Source organism: Eriocheir sinensis, unplaced genomic scaffold (genome assembly GCF_024679095.1).
Source record: "Eriocheir sinensis breed Jianghai 21 unplaced genomic scaffold, ASM2467909v1 Scaffold1443, whole genome shotgun sequence".
Classification (NCBI taxonomy): Eukaryota; Metazoa; Arthropoda; class Malacostraca; order Decapoda; family Varunidae; genus Eriocheir; species Eriocheir sinensis.
In genome coordinates this window covers 15,726-27,263 of record NW_026110788.1, presented here as the reverse complement: position 1 = coordinate 27,263, position 11,538 = coordinate 15,726, and the positions used below count along the sequence as shown (strand labels likewise).

Genomic DNA, 11,538 nt, shown 5'->3' with positions numbered 1-11,538 from the left:
ACGAGAATAAGTATGATTAAACCAAGGCTTTTTAGCATGAGGAGTAGAGAAAGTACGTGGAATGTATGCCTCCATTCCAGAGACAATCACCTTTGTGATGCGCAGAGCACACACAGAGGGGTCTCTCTCCTGGAAGCAGTAATCATTCCACGGGAAATCGGAAAAGTACATCCTCAGGTCGTCCCACCGAGCTGAAGCAAAATGCCAGAAGCATCGCCTCCTCGGCGGGTCCAGAGGATGTCCAGGAGCGATAGGACAGGATACAGAAATAAGGTTATGATCGGAGGAGCCCAACGGATATAACAGTTTGACAGAGTAAGCAGAAGGATAGAGGTAAGGAAGAGGTCTAGAATGTTGGGCCTGTCTCCAAGACGGTCGGGAATACGAGTAGGGTGCTGAACCAACTGCTCTAGGTCGTGGAGGAGAGTAAAGTTGTAGGCTTGTTCACCAGGCTGGTCAGTGAAAGAGGATGGAAGCCAAAGCTGGTGGTGAACATTGAAATCTCCCAAGATGGAGATTTCAGCGAAGGGAGAGTGGGTCAAGATGCGCTCCACTTTAGAGTTCAAATAGTCAAAGAGTTTTACATAGTTAGTAGAGTTAGGTGAGAGATAAACAGCACAGATGTATTTAGTAATAGAATGACAGTGAAGTCTTAGCCAGATGGTGGAAAATTCAGAAGAGTCAAGATCGTGGGCACGAGAGCAAGTGATGTCGTTGCGCACGTAGGCGCAACATCCAGCTTTGGATTGAAATTTAGGATAGAGATAGTAGGAGGGAACAGAGTACAGGTTGCTGTCAGTAGCCTCAGAACCTGTGTTTCGGTGAGGAAGAGAAGGTGAGATTTAGAGGGGGAGAGATGGTGTTCCACAGAATGAAAATTAGAACGGAGACCGCGAATGTTGCAGAAATTGATAAGGAGGAGGTTCGAGGAGTTATCAGAACACCTCTCAAGTCGGCAGCCAGAAGGGGAGTCCTCCCTGGGGGAATTTATGGTCCCCCCCAGGCGGGGACTCCGAGGCAGTTATTTTTTTCGCTATGTTGAATTTTGAATTTTGGGAAAAGGTGTGTGTGTTTTGTAAATGTAGTGTGGTGTAGAAAGAGAGAGGAACTGTCTTTAGAGAGCATACTGAACTGCTCTCTGGTGTTGATGAGACAAAAGGGAAACGGTTAGTGAGGACATGGGAAGGGTCTTTGAAGGGCTTCAGCACCTCCTCGCTTCCCATATATCCTCACCGGAGTAGCTCACGCCCGTTCGGTAGGTGTCTTCCTACCTGCTCCTACTACTGCGTGCATTTGTGTACAAAATGGAAATGTGGCTCCTGGTTTTGCCGCGTCGTGTTGAATGAGTTCGCTTGTCAGGGGCGTCGTTGGTTGCACAGTTTCTTGCAAGCCGCATCGACGCTAAGGTTCGGCTGATCAAGGGTTGCCTTGGCCTTGCCCTCACCTGCAGTTTTTTTAATAGCTTTCGAGAAGCTTTCAACTGTCTCGTTCAGGAGCCTTCCAAGCCGGCCGAACAAACCTCGTTCAGGTGGAGTCCGTCCTCCGAAAACAAATTTGGGCGCTGATTGAAGTGATGCCACGCATTCGTGAACGCTACGCCTTCATCGTTACATAACTGCTTTAGACTAGTGTTGACGCCGTACGCTTTACTGTTAAATCCGGTGAACGTATTGACTCGGTAGAAGATGATGATGTGAGGGACTTGGTCTTGTATTTCCGAATGACTTGACGGTATTTTGCTAACAGGTCCTGAGATTGGGTTGACTGAAGGTCGTTGGTTCCCGCATGGATCAGATACACTGTGTCCTCCTTCGCATTTATTGAAACTGCATCGACCGCTGATTCAATAATAATAGTTTAGTCAGACTCCACTTGGAATATGCGGTACAGTTTTGGTCGCCTCACCATGCAAAGGACATTGCTAAATTAGAAAGTGTTCAGCGTCGGACAACAAAAATAATCTCTTCCTTGCGCAACAAATCCTATGAAGAAAGGCTTTCCACCCTTAACATGTTCTTACTTGAGAAACGTCGCCTCCGAGGAAAATTGATCGAATGTTTTAAAATACTTAATGGTTTCACGAATGTAGACAGAATAAAATTGTTTATGATCGATGACACTTTGCGAACGAGGAACAATGGCATAAAACTCAAATGTAGACAAATAAATTCAGAGTGCACCAAATTTTTCTTCACCAACGTTGTAGTGCGAGAATGGAATAAGCTCCCACCGTCAGTGGTATAGTGTAACACGATTGACTCCTTTGAAAACAAGCTCGACCGTCACTTCCTTGAACTTAATATTAACTAAAGTAGAAAAGCAACATTTTGGAGCCATCTGATTAGTGTAGATTCACTTAGGTTTAAGGACAGACCACCTAGTCTGGACCATGGGGTCTGTGTGGTCTGATTTCTCTCTTTCTCTCTCTCTCTCTCTCTCTCTCTCTCTCTCTCTCTCGTTATGGGGTTGCAGGTACTTTCAAGGGTAGTTTTTTTTCAACCTAGCCTGTGATAGTTTGGCAAGGCAATTTAGGCAATTTAGCATTAGTTAGACCTCATCTTGACTATGCGGTTCAGCTCTGGTCACCTTACTATACTAGAATGGATATCAAAATGTTAGAATCGGTGCAGAGAAGGATGACTAAGATGATTCAGGGGTTGAGAAACTTGCCATACGAGGAAAGACTCAAACAGTTAAACTTGAATTCTCTGGAAAGACGAAAGGTGCGTGGAGACATGAACGAGGTTTATAAATAGATGAAGGGCTTTAATAAGGGTGATCTTCATAAGGTTTTGTTTGTAAGAGAGCCGAGTAGGACACGAAGTAATGGGTTTAAACCGGATAGATTCAGATTCAACAGGGACATAGTCACAAATTGGTTTACTAACTAACAGAGTGGTGGATGAGTGGAATAGGCTTAGCAGTCACGTGGTGAGTGCCAATACAATTGTCACATTCAAAATAGATTAGATAAATTAATGGACAGCGATATTAGGTGGGGTTAGATACACGGAGCTTAGAGGTTCAAAGGAGCTGCCTCGTATAGGCCTACCGGCCTCTTGCAGACCCCTACGTACTTATGTTCTTATGTTCAAGGCTTCTGCACAACTGATGAGAACCCGATTTATCTCCTTTGAAGCCTTAGGAAATAGTAGTTAGTTAAGAACATACCCACATTAGACAAGGCTTTCATAGAGGTTGTATAGACATTTCCATGGGTAGTTTTACGAGCCTAGTAGTAGTTTGGCAAGGCCACTGCACCATGAACATGAAAAACCACTAATGAGAACCCGATTAATCTCCTTTGAAGCCTTAGGAAATAGTACTGTTTGTTAAGAACATACCCACATTAGACAAGGCTATCGTAGATGTTGTTGAGGCATTTCCATGGGTAGTTTTACGAGCTTAATAGTAGTTTGACCTCTGCACCGTGGACATGAAAAAACACCAATGAGAACCCGACTAACTTAATTTGTGGCCTTTGAAAATTGTTGTTTTTGGAGCCGAAAGTGTCTGAGAACCAAACCTTACCACCACACATTAGATAAGACTTTCGTAGAGGTTGTATAAGCACTTCCATGGGTAGTGTTATGAGCATAGTGATAGTCTGACCACCCTTATGCATCGTGATCGTGAAAGAGCACTCACCACAGCCCGACTAACCTCCCTTTGTGAACTTTGGAAAGAGGAAACACTTGTTGTCACCAATTAAACACACCATTTTCTTTCTCGTTTCCTTCGCCCTCATTTCTTCATTCTGCCCTGTAACTCACCTTGTCCTCTTTCTCCTCTTCCACTCTCATAACACACTAATATCTTGTCTTCCTATTCATCAGACTGCATATATATATATATATATATATATATATATATATATATATATATATATATATATATATATATATATATATATATATATATATATATATATATATATATATATATATATATATATATATATATATATATATATATATATATATATATATATATATATATATATATATATATATATATATAGATATATATATATATATATATATATATATATATATATATATATATATATATATTTATATATATATATATATATATATATATATATATGTAAGTAATCACTCCTATTATTATAAACATTAACATATTAAAACTGCATCACCATAGAGCCATTATTGTAAATATTTGCGCATATGAACTTCTGTAAATAATCAATCACCGTATGTAAAAACGTGTATATTCTCGAGAATAAATTTGCTTATAAATGGAGTCACCACCGGGTTATCAGTCGTATCTCTGAACCTACACAGACGGCCTTAACGAATCACACGGCGCTATACCAGCTATAACGTAGCTGTCTAGAAAACACACAAACAGAAATGATTGGTTTCCTCAGTAGCGGCCTAAGCTGCCGCTACACATTCATTCAAAAGGAGAGTACCGAGACACCTCTGCACCTGAACTTGATCTTGTTTTTTACCTTTTATTCGCTCTTCTTTATTTTTTGTACGAAGCAAAATATAGAGGGCTTTTTTATTTTGTTGCTGCTGTTCGTGTTTTTGCCCTTGAATTGCCTCCTCTGCTGTAAAAAAAATAAAATAAAAAGGGAATATATTGTTGTGAGACCCGAATGCGTCTCAGAATACGGGGCATACTAGATGTGATTACTGATTAGTTCTGACAGTTTAGCTTTTAAGGAGGGCGAGATTGGACGTGTGGCAGTGCAGCACCCGAGGCCGTGGCGTGAGGAGGAAGTGGATAGCTGCTGCGTCTCATAAGTGGAAAAGAGAAGTTAGTGTTAGTTTAGGTGTGTGTGTAGGTGTTTGTGTGTCAGGTGTTTACGCCGACGTGGAAAACATGGTAAGAGGAACTTGTACACACACACACACACACACACACACACACACACACACACAGACACACACACACACACACACACACACACACACACACACACACACACACATAAAATAAAATTGAAGGAAAAGCTGGAAAAATATAGTGGGAGAAATGAATGACCGAGCTTGAGTTCATGTCCTGTATACTACAAATAGGTAAACACACACACACACACACACACACACACACACACACACACACACACACACACACATTGTTTTTTTTCTTTTTTTTTATATTTTACGATCTTTCTTTTTATTTTTGAAGTTTTGCATATCTTATCTTCTTATCAAATATTTTTTTCCGCTCTTGCAACATTGATCTATACTTTGACCTTCTGTTGTTGTCGTTTTTTTTTTCTGAGTGAAGGAAGAACTATATATATATATATATATATATATATATATATATATATATATATATATATATATATATATATATATATATATATATATATATATATATATATATTATATATATATATATATATATATATATATATATATATATATATATATATATATATATATATATATATATATATATATATATATATATATATATATATATATATATATATATATATATATATATATATATATATATATATATATATATTTTTTTTCTCTCTACCAACCTCTACCTATCTCTTATCTCTATTACCTCTATCTATCTTTCTATCTTTCGCTCACCACGACTGGTGGGTAAGAAGATCCTGCCCTCTCTACCTCTCTGTCTATATTTATCAAGCTCTCTCTATCAATCTATTTATATATAACTCTCTATCTACTTTTTTTATCGATTTCTATCAGTCTAACTTTCTCTCGCCCTGGCAGGAGGAAGAGCAGATCCTGCTCTCTACCTCTCTCTCACAAGCTCTCTCTATCTAACCCTATCTATTACTATCTAACTCTTTATATAGATATCTAACCATATATCTCTCGCTCATACAGGAGGAAGAGAAGGTCCTGCCCGTCATCGACCTGAGCCTGGCCAAGGGTCACACGCGGGCCGGCCTGGTGAAGGAGCTGCACGAGGCGCTCACCACCGTGGGCTTCATCTACCTCAAGAACGTGGACGGCTACGACGAGGAGGCGCTGCTGCGACACTCCAAGTGGTTCTTCAGGTGTCGAGGCGGGGGGTTGTGTCTGTGTGGGTCTCCTTCTTTTTCTTCTTCTTCTTTATCTTCCTTAGGAGCATATTATTTATCCTATTTTCTCTCCTGTACCTTAATTCTGTTTTTTTTTCTCTTCCTCCTTTCCACTTTTTCTCCTTTCGTTTGTCCTTTCCTTTCCTTCCCTCGCCCTTCATCCTCTCTTTTCTTTCCCGTTCCTTTCATCCCAGCATCATCATCTTCTTCTTCCTCTTCTTCTTCTTTCTTCTTCTTTTCTCTTTCGTCGTCTTCTTCTTCTTCTTCTCCTTCTTCTTCTTCTTCCTCTTCTTCTTCTTCGTGGTTCCCTATCTGTCTTCGTCTTCTTTTTTGTCGTTTTTCATGCGTGGGTCTATTTTTGTTTTCGTCTTCTTTGTCCTCCTTCGTGTGGGTCTCCGCGTCTCTTCGTATTTGTATTTCTTTGTCCCTAATCCATGTTTATCGTTCTGGGTCTCCGTTCCTTTGTATTCGTCGCTATTCCGTGTCTTTATCGTTGTCCCTGCTTCTCCACTTGACTCTGTGGATCTTTATTTGAGACTACCCGTTGAAATGCCCGCAACTCCTACGAAAGCTTTGTCAAATGTGTGTGGTCTTGACATCGAAGTGTTTGAGATCGGTGGGTCTGTTCACGCGTCTCGGAATCAACGTTACCTGATTGTCGTACTCAGTCTCTCATATTCCCCGATTTCAACCACAAAAGCTGCCTCATGTGCCCCAATAACTGGCTTTTTGTGTTGTTATCGTTGAAAAGGTTAATTATTCTTGTTTCCTGGTGATATTTAAAGGGTGAGAAGCCGGGATACGTGATGCTCCGAGTACGATAATCTGGCAACGGTAGTCTCGGTTTCTGTCCGTCTCTTCCTCTCAAGTTAATATCTACTTGTTCCGTCTCTCATCTAGCTGCACCATGTCCCTTATCTATCCATCCACTGCCTCTTCTCTTCCTCTCTTTTCCCCTGTCTCTTCTATAACCATCTCTTCTCCACTCCTCCCTCCGCCAGCCTGCCGATGGAGCAGAGGATGGCCATCTCCAAGAAGTCTTTCAACCCTAAGTGCAGCAACGAGTACCGCGGATACTTTCCTGTCATCCCCGGCGCCGTGTCCCACAAGGAAGGTGAGGACTGAGGGATGACTGGGGGACTTAGAGGACTTGGCAGAATGAGGGATGACTTGGGAGTTTGGCACAGAACTTGAAGACCTGCTAGAGCGTGGTGAATGACTCGAGAATTTATTAAAACTTGATGACTGACAGAATTTGAGGATTTATGAAAACTTGAGAACTTACTAGAACATGAAGGATGACTTTGGGAATTTGGCACAGAACTTGAAGACCTGCTAGAATGTGAGGAATGACTCGATAAATTGTTTGAACTTGATGACTGATAGAATTTGAGGAGTTATAAGAACTTGAGGGCTTTAAGAACTTGAAAACTCACTAAAACTTGAGGGATTACTTCTGAACTTGGCATAAAACTTGAGAACGATAGAACGTGAGGGATGACTTCGAAACTTGGCATAGACCTTGAGGATATATAAGAACTTGATGTCTTATAGAGAAAGAAGGGAGATCAAGTGCGGGTCTGGAGTAACTTTCGGAGTAATTTCATCTGATACTTCTTCTTTGTGGTTTGTCGATCTCGTTGTTGCATTGCGTGTCGACGGAACCGATCAGTGAGACCATCTGTTTGTTCCGATGGCTGTTATGATACACGGTTACGAGTTCCCTTCTCGCGACCATACAAGATAATGCTGTGACCTAACCAATCAGCAAGCTACTCTGGATTCGGTCTCTGTTTCTAGTTCCAGGTGCGTGACAAAATAAAAACGATTCTGAATGATAAGTGACGCAAATGACTCGAAGCTGTAATGAGGTACAATGACACGACATGCAGTAAGTACGTTATCAAGAGGGTTATACTCTCTTTATATAGAAACAAATTATGCACGTTGATAAATTTGAATAATATTGACGAAACACGACACGAACGAGAATATTCATCTGTCTGTCTGCCTGTCTGTAATCAGTCGATTGATCAGTGAGCTATTTACCCAGATGATGGTGGTGGTGGTGGTGGTAATAGTGGTGGCTATGAAGATAGTGAATTGAAGGTGAAACGAATGTAAGAATGGTGATGAGGAACTTAAATTCGCCTGCACCACCACCATCATCACCACCACCACTACCCAGCACCACCCCCACCACCACCATCACACACACCACCCCTACCACCACCACAACCACCGCGTCCTCTCCTTCCTAGCCTTCGAGATCGGGCCGAAGCAGGGGAAGCCGAAGGAGGGACTCATATCGCTGGAGGAGAAGTTCATCATCGAGGACAACCAATGGCCTCTAGAGTCTAGAGGAATCCGAGGAGGGCAGGAACTTCAGGGTAAGGGGATAGGATGTTAGATTCTCTTTTTCTTTTTTTTTTTCTATCTTTTTATATATTTTTTTAATTTTTTTAATTTACTTTATTTTTAATTGTTTGTTTTTCTTTCGTTTTTTCTCTCTTTCTGTCTTTCTTTTCCTTTCTTTCAACCTTTCAATTATTTTTTCAACCTTTCTGTTTTTCTTTCGTTCTTTCGTATATTTTTTTATCTTTTTTATATTTTTCTTTGTTTTTTGTGTGTTTTTTCTTTTTCTTTTTCTTCCTTTTTTTTCTTTTTATTTGTTTGTTTTTCTTTCGTTTTTCTCTCTTTTTGTCTTTCTTTTTCTTTCTTTCAATCTTTCAATCCTTTTACCAACCTCTCTTTTTTTCTTTCTTTCTTCCGTTCTGGCTATCTTTCCTTCCTTCTTCTTGCCTTTCTTTACTTATCTACTACTAATCAACACTATATTCATCTACATCTACCTCTGATCTTTACCATTCCTCCACCTCTCTTTCTGTCAGACATGGATGGAGGTCTACCACGAGAAGATGACCGAGGCTTCGCGGGAGCTGCTGAGCCTGATCGCGGAAGGTTACGGAGCACCCAGCGACTTCTACGCCGACATCTTCAGGGATCCGCATCTCTCCACGCTCCGGCTCATCCGCTACCCGGCCAGACCCAACCCGACATATGAAGCCCGTGACGGTGACGCGGGTAAGAGATGGTGTGTCTTGTAAGGTCATCATCTGTATCAACTTTTTAAGTTATCGCCATCTTTCATTGCCTTCTCTGAGTCTAAAAGCAAAAGTAACTGATATGGTCTATTCCCGGCCTCTTAAGACTCCTTTCTTCCAGGTAAATTGATGGTCTTGCTATGCGTTATCATCTTTATCACCTTCCACGTTATCGTCATTTTACATTGCCTTCTCTGAGTCTAAAAGGAGAAGTAACTGATATGTTCTATTCACGGCCTCTTCAAACGCCTTTCTTCCGGGTAAATTGATGGTCTTGCTATACGTTATTCTATCATCTTCTTTATCACCTTTCACGTTTTTGTCATCTTACTTTGCATTCTCTGGGTCTTCAAGCAAAAATAGCTGACATGTTCTAGTCTCGGCCTCTTCAAACGCCTTTCTTCCGGGTAAATTGATGGTCTTGCTATACGTTATCATCTTCATCACCTTTCAATTATCGTCATCTTACATTGCATTCTCTGGGTCTAAAAGCAAATTGATATGTTCTATTCACGGCCTCTTCAAACGCCTTTCTTCCGGGTAAATTGATGGTCTTGTAGTACGTTATCATCTTCATCACCTTTCAATTATCGTCATCTTACATTGCATTCTCTATGTCCTCAAGCAAAACTAGCTGACATATTCTTTTCACGTCTTCTTCAAACTCCTTTCTTCCGGGTAAATTGAAGGTCTCGCCACGTTATCATCTCCTTCCTCATCTCTTCTTAGTCTAAAAACAAGGAACTGAGAGATCGCAAAAATACCTGCTTGAGACACCTTTTCTCTTTCTTCCTCCCTCTCACAGTAATCCAAGCAGCCAAACAGACATATTAAGCCATGAGCAAAGATATTTTATCACTTTTTCTGAGCCTTAAAGCAAAAGACCATCAAAACATTAAACACACCTTCTGCCATCTTTCTTCCTCCATCGTTATAGTGATACAGTCAGCGAGGCACCAAAGTTCCGTCATGCAGTAAGTTTTCGTCACCTATTCTATCTCCAAAACCAAAAGAAACACGCACTCGACCCACATCTCCTTTTCACACACTTTCCCTCCTCCCCTACAGTGATCCAGACGGCCGAACACCAGGACACCACGAAGGTCACGCTGCTGGCCACCTTTGCCGAGTACCCGGGGCTGCAGGTTCGCTGGTGGAAGGACGACTCCATCATCGACGTGACGCACAAACCCGGCCACCTCGTCATGAACATCGGCCAGCTGCTCTCCTACACCAGCGGCGGGCTCAAGGCTACCAAACACCGCGTGATCGACTGCTGTGGTGATAGGTGAGCCTGGTGGTGGTGGCGGTGGTGGTAGGCTATGTTAGGTTGGACTAGGCTGGTTTGGTAAGGTTGTTGCTGTTGTTGGTGGTGGAATAGGTGTGTGTAGGTTGGTTGGGTTAGGTTGGATAGGTAATTTTATTTGTTGTTGTTGTTGGAATAGTAGATAGGTTAGATTAGGTTGTTGTTGGATAGGTTAGATGGATAGACTAGGCTAGATACGTAAGAATATGACCCTTTGAAAGATTTTGGAGGTCAGGGTTCGTGAAAGCATATGTGTGTTGGGTTTGGTAACACTGCACCACTAACTCAACCTAACCATCACCAACACAAACTCGCCATTCCCATTAAAGTTCCTTCCTTCCTCCTCCCCAGGCACTATCTATTCTAAGCCCAAGAGCAAAAGGAACTCAACGGCAAACAACATCTCCAAACCTCTCTCACCTTTCCTTGGCAGGCTGTCCGTCCCATTCTTCCTGGAGCCACGGTTCCACGCCAACGTGAACGTGGTCCTGGGTGCGAGCAGAGGAGAGTCAGCCCAAGTACTACGGCCACTGGCTCTTGGAGGATCAGAAAGTGGGCGAATACAAGGATCTCTGCAGGCGAATCGAAACACAGACCGCGAAGACACTGTATGAGGGAGAAGAAGATGAGGATGAAGTGATGATGTGGAAGAAATAGATAGGAGGAAGGGAAGAGGAGCAAGAGGATAAGTGATGATGATGCAAGGATAGGGACGATGCTGCAAGGAGGAAGAGGGGGATATTTGGTGATGGAGAGGATATAAGGAAAGAAAAGAAGAGGAAGAATAAAAAGATAAGGTTTTAGTTCAATGAGAGGTAATAGCAGGGAGTAGATTCGAGAAAGAGGATGAGAAATTGTGAAGAGGGAAGAGGAAGAGCAGCAAGAGGAGGAGGAGGGGAATACTGTGTTAATAGAGATGATATGATACAATAAAGAGGAATTACATAGGTGTTGCGAGCAGAGGAGGAGGTGGAATTAGAAGCAATGTAAGAAGCGCATTCGATAAACAGGTAGAGAGCAGAGACAGGTGAATAAATATGAGGAAGAAGATAACAACAGAGAATATATAAGGAGAGAGACAG

The 11,538-nt window shown here is 41.6% G+C and overlaps 1 protein-coding gene across 1 annotated transcript; it reads left to right on the top strand.

Annotated features, from left to right (window-relative positions):
• Positions 1 to 4,815: 4,815 nt before the first annotated feature.
• LOC126990086 (uncharacterized) lies at positions 4,816 to 10,438 on the top strand (the record flags this gene model as incomplete). The annotated part of the gene is made up of 6 exons (XM_050848643.1): positions 4,816 to 4,857; positions 5,850 to 6,022; positions 7,048 to 7,160; positions 8,308 to 8,436; positions 8,939 to 9,130; positions 10,219 to 10,438. Coding segments are annotated over exons 1-6 (830 nt in total), but the record flags the coding sequence as incomplete, so codon positions are not given.
• Positions 10,439 to 11,538: the final 1,100 nt, after the last annotated feature.